General features: G+C 59.6%; 3 protein-coding genes across 6 annotated transcripts; 2 read left to right on the forward strand and 1 right to left on the reverse strand.

Moving 5' to 3' along the window:
• Window positions 1–183: 183 nt before the first annotated feature.
• WDR6 (WD repeat domain 6) lies at window positions 184–7,308 on the forward strand. Of its 2 annotated transcripts, XR_005647541.1 has the most exons (7): window positions 184–369; window positions 3,020–5,501; window positions 5,576–5,659; window positions 5,750–5,866; window positions 5,964–6,082; window positions 6,182–6,788; window positions 6,921–7,308. XR_005647541.1 is itself a non-coding variant. In XM_039837707.1 (6 exons), the coding sequence occupies exons 1-6, from the start codon at window positions 270–272 to the stop codon at window positions 6,640–6,642; spliced, it is 3,363 nt and encodes a 1,120-aa protein (XP_039693641.1). In that variant the 5' UTR covers window positions 184–269; the 3' UTR covers window positions 6,643–7,308. The 2 variants fall into 2 exon arrangements, 1 of the variants encoding a protein (XP_039693641.1); XM_039837707.1 differs by having other exon boundaries at window positions 6,182–7,308.
• DALRD3 (DALR anticodon binding domain containing 3) lies at window positions 6,846–11,370 on the reverse strand. Of its 3 annotated transcripts, XM_039837715.1 has the most exons (12): window positions 9,666–11,199; window positions 9,289–9,584; window positions 8,911–9,167; window positions 8,749–8,828; window positions 8,543–8,671; window positions 8,134–8,204; window positions 7,981–8,042; window positions 7,795–7,877; window positions 7,518–7,700; window positions 7,332–7,445; window positions 7,165–7,233; window positions 6,846–7,084 (listed from the first exon to the last, which is right to left on the reverse strand). In XM_039837715.1, exons 1-12 carry the CDS (start codon window positions 9,828–9,830, stop codon window positions 6,965–6,967), a joined length of 1,629 nt encoding a protein of 542 aa, XP_039693649.1. In that variant the 5' UTR covers window positions 9,831–11,199; the 3' UTR covers window positions 6,846–6,964. The 3 variants fall into 3 exon arrangements, 2 of the variants coding, with proteins under 2 accessions (XP_039693649.1, XP_039693650.1); XM_039837716.1 differs by lacking the exon at window positions 7,518–7,700 and having other exon boundaries at window positions 9,666–11,370; XR_005647542.1 differs by lacking the exon at window positions 6,846–7,084 and having other exon boundaries at window positions 7,164–7,233; window positions 7,332–7,402; window positions 9,666–11,370.
• An 862-nt stretch (window positions 11,371–12,232) lies between these two features.
• NDUFAF3 (NADH:ubiquinone oxidoreductase complex assembly factor 3) lies at window positions 12,233–13,829 on the forward strand. Its single transcript, XM_039837723.1, has 5 exons — window positions 12,233–12,792; window positions 12,874–13,066; window positions 13,220–13,286; window positions 13,389–13,489; window positions 13,566–13,829. Exons 1-5 carry the CDS (start codon window positions 12,716–12,718, stop codon window positions 13,680–13,682), a joined length of 555 nt encoding a protein of 184 aa, XP_039693657.1. The 5' UTR covers window positions 12,233–12,715; the 3' UTR covers window positions 13,683–13,829.
• The last annotated feature ends 456 nt before the right edge of the window (window positions 13,830–14,285 follow it).

Genomic DNA, 14,285 nt, shown 5'->3' on the forward strand with positions numbered 1-14,285 from the left:
GATTGGCAAAGGATCTCCGGCGGGCAGGAGGCAGAGCGGGTAGGCGGAGGCTCGGCGAGTCACGTGAGGGGCAGGGTTGAGGGCGGCCCCGCCAATCGTGAGCCGGATCGCATGGGGCGAAGGGTCGTCATTGGACACCGGCAGCGGGTCGCCGGGGCTCGCTACCTGTTGCTAAGGGCGCTGTAGATCGGCGCTGCGCGCCGGGGAGGCTCGTCTCGCGAGAGTTCATCTTTCTTGGCGGTGGCAGCTGCAGCAGCTGGGCGGCCGACATGGACGCTCACGAGGACTACGTTTGGCCGCGGGCAACCTCCGAGCTCATACTCCTCCCGGTCACGGGTTTGGAGTGCGTGGGGGAGCGGCTGCTGGCGGGTGAGGTTCGGTTTGAGGCGCGCGCTGGCAGGGAGGAGGCCGCGCGCTCGCGTGGGCGGGGCCACGGAACAAAGGGATGCCCGGGGGAGGACGGGCGGCGGAGCCCTGGAGGTGGCGGGAATGAGGCCCGGCCGGAGGGGCCCGGGAAACAAAAAAAAACCAGTGTGGCTTCCGAGGCCCTCCCTAAACTGCGGCTGATGTGGAAAGGGCGGGTAGGGCCGCGGAAGGTGCAGGGAGACGCAGCCCTTTCGGAGGGAGGGGGAAGAGGTGTGTGGCCCCTTGGATGAGGTAGTCGGGGGTTTGGCCTCTTCGAAAGAGATGGGGCGGAGAGGTCGGAGATGAGGATACCCCCAAGGTGGGCGGGTCCAGGGGGTTTGCCCTCGGAGGAGAGCGGGGCCCGGGAAGGTGGGGGTGTTGCCTCGGCGGTCCGGCGAGACTCTTCCCCGCAAGAGTGGAATGAAGATTCTCTGCCAAGGATGGAGTCGTGGGAAACGAGATGAGATCTGGGCAGGCGAAGGCTGAGACCCTCCTGAGATGATTGGAAAAATCGATGCCCATCGGAGGAGGGACGGGTTGGGAAGCACAGGCCAGCAAAGCCCTGCTTCTTGAGAGGACACAGCCCTGAGGAGCAGTGAGGCCTGACTGGAAGCCACTAGTGACTGATGCTGCTGCTACAGAGTTTTATAAGGGTCTCAAAGCAGTGTACTGGCTCTCAAGCCTTGAGTGAGCTGCTACCAATCCCAAGAGGGGTGGATGTGTAAGGGGTGGGGTGGGGAGGAGTGGCCCAGTTTTGATCAGGTGTGGGGGCTCTGGGAGCCCAGGGTCCCTACCATGAGCTAAAACTCCTGAGGTTCCTGAAGGAGGGGATAGCTAGGCAGAAATCCAAAGAACCACAAGAGTGAACTAGGGGAAGAGAAGTGAGTTCTTGACAGAGGGTAAGCAGGCCGAGCCCTTGAGGCTGAATTTGTCATTTTGGGAGGAAAGGGAATTTTCTGCTGCTGGAGCAGGGTCCGCACTGTTGTAGGTCTAGATCTGACTTTATCCCCAAAGGTGGTGGGGAGGCCCCGCTGAAGGGTTTAAGCGGGGGAATGATTTAGGAAATGCAGGTTAGAAAGCTCTTCAGGTGAATTCACCTGCTCCTGTGACTTCCAGTCTGGTCAATTTGGACTTCATACATGTGGCATCTGTACCTTTTTATTGCCATAATTCAAGGCCATGCAGCCATGTCTCCCTGACTCTCTCAGTAGCATTCTCTCTAGCTCGTCCTTGAGCCCTTCGTTTCTGATTCCAGCCACACTACCCAAAGTTCTTGGTCACCTCAGGGCCATCAAACTTGCTATTTTCTCTGACAAGAAAAATTCAACCCCCCTCCATCCTGCCTGCTTTCCTCTGGCCAACCACTGCTCATCCTTGATTCCTCAGTCTAAATTTTATGTCCTTGAGGTGGGCTCCCTGACACTTACCCAGTCCGGTTAGATTAGACCAGGGTTTCTCAGTCTCAGCACTGTCGACATTTTAGATCAGATCATTTGTTGTGTGAGGGGCTGTCTGCGCATCGTAGGACGTTTAGCCGCATTCCTGGCATCCACTTCTAGATGTAACACAGCTCACAGTTGTGACAACCAAAAGTGTCTCCAGACATGGTCAAATGTCTCCTGGAGGGAAAATCTCTCTCCTGCCCCACATTGAGAACCACTGGAGTAGACTTTCATTTTATATCAAGCAGCCTGTATAGTTCTTTCCTGAAACCTATCGCAATTGTGACATATCTTGTGCGATATTGTTTTGTGTCTGCCTAATCCATAGAGCAGGGTCTGTGCTTGTTTTATTCACTACTCTAGCGTACAGTTCATTGTCTGGTTCTTAACTGATATTCAATAAATGTTTGTCGAATGTCGAAAGATTGAGGTTGCAGACTAGGAATGGCATGAGTGACTGATGTTCTGGACCAAAGTCACTGTGGTGGGCATTTGCAAACTCTTTAGAAAAGGAAATTGACAGAACTTGGAGACAGAGAAGAAGTGTGAAGTTAAGAGGAGTAAGCTGTGTGGACTTCCTGATTTGGGGCTGAGGGATGGGCAGAGAGTGGTAATGGTCCTTGGAATGAGGAGCATCAAAAGCGCTGAGGGGAAGCTAGTAGAGTGGGAGGTGCCTGCGGGGCCGTGGGAGGCACTGCTTCTAGTTCTTCCCATCCGTACGGAACATGCTCACATCCTCTGAGATACGGGGAAGAAGCTCCTGGAAGTCAGGAGGGCTTCTGCTGCGGTCCCAAGGTGGGAAGATTGTCTTACTGGGACTGCCTCTCCCTCGGGGAGGGAGGATCAGTTAGAATTCCTGTATAGGTAGATGAGGTTAAGGATTTGGGGACTGAAGCTGAGAAGGTTCCTGTCTGAAGTTAGGTGGGAGGAGGAGGCTGTGACTTTGAGGAACTCGTGGTTGAGCCGAACGTCAGGAGTGACTGAGGGGGTCAGGACATCAGCACTAAAAGGCCACCTGAGGCTGAGACCAAAGCTTTTCGGGTGTTCAGGCTTCCAGTTTTCTGACAAGTTCATAGGCCACATGTGGGGAATTTTCCCTGCTCCCCGCCTCGTCTTCACGGCTCCTCAGAGGTGGGGGAGCGGTTCTGATGCAGCTCTTTGCCTCTGTCTAGGTGAGGGGCCGGATGTCCTGGTGTACACCTTGGATCTCGGTGGCCATCTACGGATGATGAAGCGAGTGCAGAACCTACTTGGCCACTATCTTATTCATGGGTTCCGGGTGCGACCAGAACCCAACGGAAACCTTGACTCGGAGGCCATGGTGGCTGTGTTTGGGAGCAAAGGACTCCGAGTTGTTAAAATTAGCTGGGGACAGGGCCGCTTCCGAGAGCTCTGGCGCTCTGGCCTGTGGAACATGTCTGACTGGATCTGGGATGCACGTTGGCTTGAAGGGAACATGGCCTTGGCTCTGGGACACAACTCAGTGGTGCTCTATGACCCTGTGATAGGGTGCCTCCTGCAGGAGGTGCCCTGCACAGACAGGTGCACGCTCTCCTCAGCCTGTCTGATTGGAGACACCTGGAAGGAGCTGACCATAGTGGCGGGTGCTGTTTCTAACCAGCTCCTAGTCTGGTACCCAGCAACTGCTTTAATAGATAGTAAGCCTGTAGCCCCCGACCGACGGGTCAGTGGGCACGTGGGCGTCATTTTCAGCATGTCATATCTGGAAAGCAAGGGCTTGTTGGCCACAGCTTCAGAGGATCGAAGTGTTCGCATCTGGAAGGTGGGTGACCTACGGGTGCCCGGGGGTCGGGTGCAGAATATTGGGCACTGCTTTGGACACAGCTCCCGTGTGTGGCAGGTCAAGCTGCTAGAGAATTACCTTATCAGTGCAGGAGAGGACTGTGTCTGCTTGGTATGGAGCCACGAAGGTGAGATCCTCCAGGCATTTCGAGGCCACCAGGGCCGTGGGATCCGGGCTATAGCGGCCCACGAGAGGCAGGCCTGGGTGATCACCGGGGGCGATGATTCAGGCATCCGGCTGTGGCACCTGGTAGGGCGTGGGTACCCAGGTTCAGGGGTCTCAGCTCTCTGCTTCAAATCTCGTAGCAGGCCAGGTGCCCTCAAGGTTGTGACGCTGGCTGGCTCATGGCGAGTATTGGCAGTGACCGATACAGGGGCCCTGTACCTCTATGACCTCGAAGTCAAGTGCTGGGAGCAATTGCTGGAGGACAAGCGCTTCCAGTCCTACTGCCTCCTGGAGGCAGCCCCTGGTCCCGAGGGCTTTGGACTGTGCGCCATGGCCAATGGGGAGGGTCGTGTCAAAGTTGTCCCCATCAATACTCCAACTGCAGCCGTGGACCTGACCCTGTTCCGTGGGAAGGTGCACAGCGTGAGCTGGGCCCTGCGTGGCTACGAGGAGCTCCTGTTGCTGGTGTCGGGCCCTGGCGGCGTGGTGGCTTGCCTGGAGATCTCAGCGGCGCCCTCTGGCAAGGCTATTTTTGTCAAGGAACGTTGCCGGTACCTGCTGCCTCCAAGCAAGCAGAGATGGCACACGTGCAGTGCCTTCCTCCCCCCGGGTGACTTCCTGGTGTGTGGAGACCGCCGGGGCTCTGTGTTGCTGTTCCCCTCTAGACCAGCTCTACTCAAGGACCTTGGGGTTGGAGGCAAGGCCGGGGCTGGCACCGGAGCACCTGAAGTGGGTAGTGGCAGTGATGGGGGTGAGAACACCATAGCTGAGTGGGGCCCTGTGTCCACCCTTCCTTCTCTGCATGGGAAGCAGGGTGTGACTTCAGTCACCTGCCATGGTGGCTATGTGTACACCACAGGGCGCGATGGTGCCTACTACCAGCTCTTTGTGCGATGCGGCCAACTCCAGCCAGTCCTAAGGCAGAAGTCCTGTCGAGGCATGAACTGGGTGGCTGGGCTCCGCATGGTGGCTGATGGTAACATGGTCATTCTGGGTTTCCATGCCAATGAGTTTGTGGTGTGGAGCCCCCGGTCACATGAAAAGCTTCACATCGTCAACTGTGGTGGAGGGCATCGCTCCTGGGCCTTCTCTGATACTGAGGCGGCTATGGCCTTTGCCTACCTCAAGGATGGGGATGTCATGCTGTACCGGGCTTTGGGTGGCTGCACTCGGCCACATGTTATTCTCCGGGAGAGCCTGCATGGCCGTGAGATCACGTGTGTAAAGCGTGTGGGCTCCATCATCCTGGGGCCTGAGTTTGAGGTGCCTAGCTTCATGCAGCCTGACCACCTGGAGCCTGGCAGCGAGGGGCCCAACCTGATCGACATCGTGATCACGTGCAGCGAGGACACCACCATCTGCGTCCTGGCACTCCCCACAGCTACGGGCTCAGCACGTGCACTCACAGCTGTTTGTAACCATATCTCCTCGGTGCGTGCAGTGGCTGTGTGGGGCACTGGCACCCCAGGTGGCCCTCAGGATCCTCGGCCAGGCCTGACTGCCCACGTGGTGTCCGCGGGGGGCCGGGCTGAGATGCACTGCTTCAGCATTATGGTCACCCTGGACCCCAGCACCCCAAGCCGCCTCGCCTGCCACGTTATGCACCTTTCATCCCACCGGCTGGATGAGTACTGGGACCGGCAGCGCAATCGACACCGGATGGTCAAGGTGGACCCAGAGACCAGGTGATATGCACTGCCTGGAGAAGCCTGGGACGGGGTCAGACAGGGTTCCGCTGACAGCTGCGTGTTCTGTGCAGGTACATGTCCCTGGCTGTGTGTGAGCTCGACCAGCCTGGCCTTGGCCCTCTTGTGGCTGCAGCCTGCAGTGACGGGGCAGTGAGGTAAGAGACTAGGGCCCAGGGATTCCTGGGGACAAAGGATGTAGGGCTGTCCAGAGTGGGTTCTGAGCTGGGCCACCCTCCGCCCCCCAGGCTCTTTCTTTTGCAGGATTCTGGACGGCGGCTGCAGCTGCTGGCTGAAACCTTCCACCACAAGCGGTGTGTCCTCAAGGTCCACTCCTTTATACATGAGGCACCCGACCAGCGGCGGTGAGAGGGGCTGCATGGTGGTCCTTCACGGGTCGGCGGGGGCTCCCACTGCTTTCTGTTTCCCTGACTGATCCAGCTGCCCTTTCCTGGCTCCCAGGAGACTGTTTCTGTGCAGTGCAGCCACCGATGGCAGCTTGGCCTTCTGGGATCTCAGCACCGTGCTGGACCGTGGCTCCACTGTCCTGGAGCCTCCAGCAGACCCTGGGCTCCCCTACCGTGAGTAGCTAGTGTGTGGCTATGGCTGACCCTCCCGGCCTTCCACTTTGCTTTCATCCATGTGGCATCTAGATCCTGACAACCATCTTTTTTCTCTAGGGCTGGGCACCCCCTGCCTCACCCTCCAGGCTCACAGCTGTGGTGTCAACAGCCTGCACACCTTGCCCACACATGAGGGCCATCTCGTAGCCAGTGGCAGTGAGGATGGCTCCCTCCACGTCTTTGTGCTCGCGGTGGAGGTGCCAGAGCTGGAAGAGGCTGTGGGGGGTGCTGAGCTGGTACCGCAGCTGCATGTGCTGGAGGAATACTCTGTCCCCTGTGCACATGCTGCCCATGTGACAGGCCTCCATATCCTGAGCCCAAGCCTCATGGTCTCAGCCTCCATTGACCAGCGGCTGACCTTCTGGCGTCTAGGGCATGGCGAGCCCACCTTCATGAACAGTACTGTGTACCACGTGCCAGACGTGGCTGACATGGACTGCTGGCCTGTGAGTCCCGAGTTTGGCCACCGCTGTGCTCTTGGGGGCCAGGGACTTGAGGTTTACAACTGGTATGACTGAGGCGTCCCGCGGTGGCCGGCATGCTGGGCACGGGGCCTGCTCACAGACAGAGTGGAGCAGGAGTGACTGTCCGTGCCCATGCCCGGCCTGCCTTGAGGGAAGGAGGCGGCCGCCGCGGGTTCCTGACTTTGGAGCAGGAACTGGAGGTGAGCAGAGTGCCGACCGGGCAGGCGGGACCACGCCCCATGCCCCACAACAGAACAAAGCTTTTAACAATTTATTTGGCTCTAGATCTCCAACAAAATGTTGGTTTTTTGTTTTGTTTTGTTTTTTCCCAGTTGCTGACTCTGTGGACATTCCCAGCACTGGAATCTCTGTGGCCTTAGATGTGGCTCAGTGGAGGGAGACCCAGCATGGCTAGGCCAGTGTGGAGCACTTCACACACAGCCCGTAGAAGCTGCAGGCGGGCAAACATTTGACCAAACAGGTGTGGTCGAGGCTCCTGGAGGAGAGAAGGGGCCTGCTGGGCTCATCCTTTGCTTCCCCTGCCCCTCCCACACCCCCCGTTTACTGTGCGCTTACCCCTAGGATGTGTACGCGGTTGTAGTATGAGCTGAAGTCCATGCTGAGCTGTACCAGGAGCTTGCACACCTAGAGACAGAGACTGAGTCACTGGCCTGTCTCTTTGCTCTCGTACCCTAACCAGAATAAAGAGAGTGCAGTGTCCGTCCTGGTCCCCTCTGCCTTACCATCTCTGTGCGTGCAGTGATGTGGAGCCCTGGGGCTGTGTGGTCCAGGGCTGCTGTCTGGCTCAGCAGGTCTGGGAAGGGGAGGACACTATTGAAGAGCAGCAGCCACTCGCCCTGTGGGTAGAAGGCTTTTGAGAGGGCAAGCCCGCACCTCCTGCAGGTACCAGTTACAGGAGGGGCACTCACCTCATCATGGAGCAGTGAGAAATCCAGACTGCTCACAGGTGGAAAAGTAGGGTATAGACCTTGCTCCATGCTGTGCTTGTAACCCTCAAAGAGTGTGGCGAGACGGGCACAATTATACATGACAAAAATGCCACTCTTGGTGCCCTTTGTGGAAATGCTGCTGTCAGCAAGGGTCAGGAGGAGCTGAGGAATAGGGGCACAGCTGCAGTGAGTGAGGGAGGACAGCCACCACACACCTTGTCCCCCAGTCCTGGTCCTGTGGGGCACCCAGGCTCACCTGACTCTGCGGGGCTGTGCTTAGCATCTCAAACTTGATGGTGGCCACGGAGAGAACCCTGAAGGTCTCTGTCCAGGCTGGGTCTGAGGGAGTACAGGTCAGTAAGTCTATGCCGGTGAGGAACAAGGTAGGGGTGCAAATGACCTGCCCCCGCCCTACAGCATAGCCAGGGTCTCCCAGGCGCACCTTGTGCCAGGTCTCTGCTGTGCTTCAGTGCTGAGGCATTGCACACCTGGGCGTGCCGGTACCTGCATTTTGAAAAAAGTGAGAAGAGGGCCGGGGGGCAGAGTCCCCACCTCAACTACCCTGGTTTGGTGGCCGCCTTCTGGCCTCACTTACTTGTAGTATTCGGGGGCCGTCAGGGTGCCAGGCACACCAGCTACTTTCACTGGGCCACAGACCAGGTGCTTCTGTCAGGAAGATAGGGGCTCAGCCAGCAGACAACACCCTCCCGCAATAAAACCCACAACGAACTGAAATCTGGTGTCTGGACTCCCTCCCCTCCCTTTTACCACCAGGCTTAGTGCTACCCTGTCAAGCCCCTCAGGACACAGTCCAGCTATTCTTCAGTGTTCCCCAGGATGCGCCTCCAGATCCCACCTCCCAGGACTCTGCACCAGCTGCACCTGCCCACTCACTGAGCCCAACGTCTCCCTAAAGCCAAGAGTCCCCTTTTGGACCAGTCAGCCAGCAGACCCCTTGACAGGTTTTCAAGGACCCTCTGACTTGGGGGCGCTCCATCACTAACTTGGCTGAGAGGAGCCTGGTCATCCAACTTCCGCCAAAGCAGGTCCAACTTCTGTTGCTGAAACTCTTCCTCACAGCTCACCACGTGCACTACGACGCAGCCGTCTGCATCAGGGGCTCCGCCCGCAGCCTATAAGGAGAACAGTCACCGGGGATACAGGCACCTGGTGTGCTAGAGTCCTGCAGGGATGGGAGTCAGTCACTAACCAGGTCTAGGGAGCCGACCTCAGGCCAGTGCAGCACAGCCGCTTGCAGCTCTGCCAGCACGGAGAGCAAGTCCTCAGTCACTGCAGAGGGAACAGAGGCGCTGGGGCTACCTGAGACTGAAGGGGTCCCTGCCTTTTGGCCCTGCTAGGCTCCAGGTCCTACCCAGACAGTTTTCCAGGTTGGGGTCATAGCCAGCTGTGTGTCCCCTTTCTTCCACCAGCTCCTTCAGGTACACGTTGCCCAGGACGCCAGGGGGCAGGGCTTCCCTGTCACCCGCAGGGTTAAGCTCTGCCAGTGTGCGGCTCCTCAGGGCTTCCGTCGCGGCTCGCTCCGAGGCAACGGGCCAGTCCACCCGCAGCTGCTGCAGGAAGGTCGACATGTGCCGGTCCCGCACGGCAGGCACTAGCCGCACACTTACCCTGCGAAGCCAGGGCGGCCGCTTCAGTCTGAGCACGGGGCTTGGGCTCACCCCTACTTCCCACCCGCAGCAGCCAGTCCCCAAGGGCCGCGCATTCTCTCTTGCCCCGGGACCCCGCTCACCCGTGAGCGTGCAGAGCTCGCGCCAAGTGATCGGCCACGAGCACGGCGCGCAGCTGGCTCAGACGGAGTGCGGAAGGAGCGGCGCGCAGCGATGGGCAGTGCAGGAGGACGCGCGAGCCCGGCGCGGCGGGCGCGGCGGGCGCGGCATAGTCCGCCACCGCGCCGAGCACGCGCTCAAAGACAGCGGACCGCTGCAGCTGGAGCTCCAGGCCCGCGGATGTCCGCGCGCAGCGCAAAACCGGGGCCACGCCTGGGCCCTGCAGGCCGGCCACCGCATGGAACACACACTCGGGCACCTGCAGGAGGACAGGCGGGTGAGCGGGCCGCGGCGCTCCAAGCTACTCATGGCCGCAGATCCCGGCCCTGCCCACGCCCACCTCTCCGTCCCGGAAGCGCGCCTGCAGCGCGCGCTGCGGCGCCAAGAAGTCTCGGGCACGTAGGTGGCGGGCGCGCGTCTCCTTGAACCAAACAGGGCCGCCAGGTCCCAGGGCCGCGTTGAGGGCACCCAAAGTCTCCTCGATCCCAAGGCGCCCCGTCGCCATGGTGACCGGAAGGAGCGAGCGGACCCGGAAGTAAAATGTCGGGAGGCCGAACTTCCGGGAAGGCCGAGTGGCGGGGGCGGGAATCCGGTCCCTGAGTGGGCAGGTGCACCAGAGGGAACCGTGGCGGCAGCTTTTGACCGATGGCCGTAGCGTGGCCCACCTGCCACGTTTGGTCCCAGGTCCGAAATTTCGGGGTCCTTCCGGGCGTAGGGTTCTTTTGCTGTCACCCGTGTTACCAACCAGGGCAAGGATCCTCGCGACCTGGTGGGGGCTCCTGCTCTCATCGAAATCTTACATTTCTGTATTTGTGATAACGTTTAATTTCCTCCATCATATACATGAACACAGCGATAAAAGTTCCTTACGAATTGTCTCTGGAATAGGGCAGCTAACATTAACGCCACCTTCACGACCTAAAGAAAAATCTCATTTAAAAAATTTGTGTCCTGCGGTTTCAGGTTATTTGCAAGCATTTCCTTTTTTGAAATATGGGTCGTCTTTATTCCCAATAAACGCCCTCCCGATAGAATTGGAGGTTTTCTTCGCTTGATTTTTGAGAAATTAGTACCGTTGTGATGGTTTTCAGAATTTCCAGCTTTGAAAGCTTTCTTTTAACCTGCGTGGTGTACTTTAACAGGGATCCTCCCGCTTCCTGGTTTAGGCAACCAGCCATTGTGAGCCAACTAAACCACGTGACCATGAGAAGAGCCAGCTAAAGGACAGTTCAACTGGAGCATCCTACTCCTCTTCCAAAGAGAAAGCTCTTCCCAGTGCCACGACGGCTCCCAAATGTTTTCACTTCAACATAACTTAAATCCCCTTTTCCGTGGCGCAGCACGGAGCTCTGGGAAAACCGTGCTCTCTGCCCTGGAGCAGTGAGAGCGCTCAGAGCTCAGAAAGGAGGGGACCCAGGGAAAGCTTGGCAAGGCCCCTCTTTGGACAGGGCTTCAAGGCCCTCCTGGGAGGCGCCGAAAGAGCACTGGGCGGACACGACATTCCCGATGGCTTCTTGGGTGCCCACTCAACGGGAGTGATCGTGTCATTCCAAAGCGCTTTCCATGCCGCAGGCGCGCTCCACGGGGGCAGTTGTTTACAGGGTTGGGGCTGGAGGCCAGCTGGGGACTTCAGCTACTCTCTGAACACGAAGACGGTTGGGGTGGTTTTTTCCCCAGGAAGTGAAGGGCTATCTTTAGCGAGCTGCGGACTGGGGTGGCCCTGGGGGACTCAGCGCCATTGCAGCCCTATCCGGAGGCCTTGAGTCCGCCCTCCCTCACCAGTGCTATCTATCCCCAGGTTCGAGATGGCCACCGCCCAGGCTCTCCGACGTCCACACCCGTCACTTCCAGCCTGAGGGCGCGCCTGAGGGAGCACCTGAGAGGGACGGGGACCACACGACCCAATGATGTGTGGAGGTCAGGGGCTCGACCACCCCATCTGGACCAGGACGCTGCTCAGGCAGGAGAGCAGGGAACGAAATCCAAGCGCAGCTGGAATGCTCTGGAGACAACAGCTGCTTTTGGGATTCCGTTGCCCGCTGTCCAGCCGTGGGGCGGGGGGGTGGGTCCCTCGTCCTAGGGCCAGATTAGAACCGCCCCCATTCCCAGTCCCAGGAGGCGGACCTAGGAGTAGGCGATGAAACCGAGTCTAGTGGGAACGAGGAGCTCACCTGGGCCCCCAAACAATAGGAGAGGCGGTGGGGGCCTCCCCTGGGACCGAGTCCCGATCCGGATTAGATCCGCGGGGTAGGATTAGTCCTGTTGGTCCCATGCAGCCAGAGCCACTGGTGCGGTGACGGTGGAGGGGCGGGCTTCGGGATCAGCCAAGAGGGAAGCGTGCCCGTGAAGCCGGGGAGGAAGTAAACCCGCGCGCCAGCCTCGAGGACACCCCCGCACCCAGAGCCCTTTGTCCGGTAAAGCTGCCAGAGCCCGGAGCGTTAGGGGCCCCGATGGACCCGCACGACAGCGACGGGACCCCCGGGAATCCATTGCGATTGTCCTCGTCTGCGCCGAGCCTCCTGTCCGCCCTGAGGCCACGGTGGGCGCGCGGAGATGCCTGAAACCCGCGCGGACGCCAGCGACTCTCTCGCGCCAGTAGGCCCTCTGATTCGGCTCTAGCAGGGGGTAGGAGATTCTCAGGACGCGAGCCGACTGAGCCAGGACAGGGCGATGCTCCAGCCGCTCTCTAGTTCAATGCGTGGTCGGGTTCGGCCCGGTCGGTCCCTTACGAGAAGCTACAATTGCCCTACCACCGCATCCCCTTCCGCTTGCTCTGGCCGCAGACTGGAGCCATTTTAAGGTGAAACCACCCGGTCACGCCCCCTCGCGCTCCCGAGAAGCCAATCCACGCGCGGCCACGCCCCGTGCGACGCGCGACGGCGACGCCAACGGTCGCGCGGGTGACGGTTAGGGTGGGGCGTGATTTGGAGGTGAGCGGGGAAAACTTGAGCCTCCTGCCCAGCCTTCGGAACCCGACGCCCCAAAGCCGGGATTAGGGGCTTGGAGGCTGGCACCACGCCTTGGCCAGGTGTGTGGGACTCGGCCAGGTGCGCGGCCGCCCCGCCCCAGGCCGCAGGAACCTTGTGTGATAGATGAGAGCCGGGGGCCAGGCCGCGGCTAGGGCCCAGGCCGCCTCTGGGGCCCAGAGGCTGGCCCCGCCAGCAGGTGTCCGGCTCCCCCAGAACGGTCTGTGGGGGCCCAGGGCGGGGCGGGCAGCAGGTGCAAGCCGACACTGGAGCCGCTCTGGGGGACGCACCCTCCTGAGACAGATGGCACCGGCCCACTCCTGCGCTGGGCGAACTGCGCGGTGCCCTCCGCAACGCAAGGGGCGCTGTTATCACGCTGGGCTAGGCTCCGCTGCGACCCCGCTGACCCAGCGCGCTGTTCGCAATGGTCGCCGCGTTCGTCCTTCGCGGCCTCTGCCGTGCGCGACCCGCTCTCCGCTGTCCGCTGGCCGATCTGCTGTGGTGAGCCAGGCCCCAGCATCCCTGACCACCCCATCGCCCCTGGCCGGCAGTCCCCTAGACCCTAACCATACCCCTCCGCAGGGCCCCACGGCGTGGGCATCGGCTCACGCCAGCGGATGACGAGCTGTATCAGCGGACGCGCATCGCTCTGCTGCAACGCGAGTCCCCGCACGCCACGTACATCGACAGCTACAGCAGCCGCGGCTTCGTGATCAACGGAAATCGCGTGCTTGGGCCCTGCGCGCTGCTCCCGCACTCGGTGGTGCAATGGAACGTGAGCGCTTCCCGGCAAGGAGAAGCCGAGGGCCAGAGTCCCAGGCCTGCTCCCTAGTTCTGTCCTTGGCGAACTTGGCTTTTGCGTGGCCCCATGTGGAGGTCTGTAGGGAAAGTTGCGTGGATTTGTTTAACCTGCCTCCTCCCCACACAGGTAGGATCCCACCAGGACATCACGGAAGAAAGCTTCTCTCTCTTCTGGATGCTGGAGCCCCGAATAGGTATCGGAGAGGGGGAGAGCTGAGGTCCCAACCCGAGAAAGCCACCCCCACCCCAGTGTCAGCAGACCCGGTTATAGACTAGCCGCGCCCATCTTTCCCCAGAAATTGTGGTGGTGGGCACTGGAGACCGGACTGAGCGGCTGCCATCCCAGGTGCTGCGAGCCATGAGGCAGCGGGGCATCGCTGTGGAAGTGCAGGACACGGTCAGTGCCAGGACTTGGGACCGCTGAGGGGAGTCAGGCCTGGCCCTAGCCCAGCTGATGCTAGCTCTCTTTGCAGCCCAATGCCTGTGCCACTTTCAACTTCCTGTGTCATGAAGGCCGAGTGACAGGAGCTGCTCTCATCCCCCCACCGGGAGGGACCGTGCTCACATCTCCAGTCCAAGCTGCAGAATGAACCACCAGGAACCGAACTGACCTGTCCAGGAGGGCTCTGGCACCTTTGCAGAGAGCGGGGGTCCCCAAGGCATTCACAAGGCCCTCCCCTGTGGCACCATAATGCTTTTGCTTGCCAGCAAATTAATAATTTAATCCACTTATCTCATTTTGTACTAGGTGTGTTGCTGGCTAGGGGCTGCTGGCTCAGCGGGATCTTGGTGGGAGTTGTGAAGAAACCAAGGGGTCACCTTTTCACCTAGACTGCGGGCCCTCAGAGGCCAGGAGGTGGTATATACGCCTGTTCCAAATTGCAGATCTATCTCCTTGCTCATGGGCAGATTTGAAGTCATCTCAGTTCTTTCTCCACTAGGTCCTTTTGGGCTGTTCCCTGACTTCTCCTAAGCAGCCACTGTCAGAATCTGATATTGAACACGTGGGCGCCAGAGCAGTTCAGAGCTGGCTTGTGAACCAGCTTGTGAACTGCTTGGGGAGGCACTTTGGAACCTAGTACTACCTGCTTCCAGGTCCACAGCACACCTTTACCTCAGGGCCCGAGGCTTTCCCTGGAAATGAGGGTGTTGTGTTGTGTGCATCTATGATGTGGCAGCTGCAAAGGCCCACG

Source organism: Pteropus medius, unplaced genomic scaffold, assembly GCF_902729225.1.
Source record: "Pteropus medius unplaced genomic scaffold, Ma_sr-lr_union100, whole genome shotgun sequence".
In the NCBI taxonomy this organism is placed as follows: Eukaryota; Metazoa; Chordata; class Mammalia; order Chiroptera; family Pteropodidae; genus Pteropus; species Pteropus medius.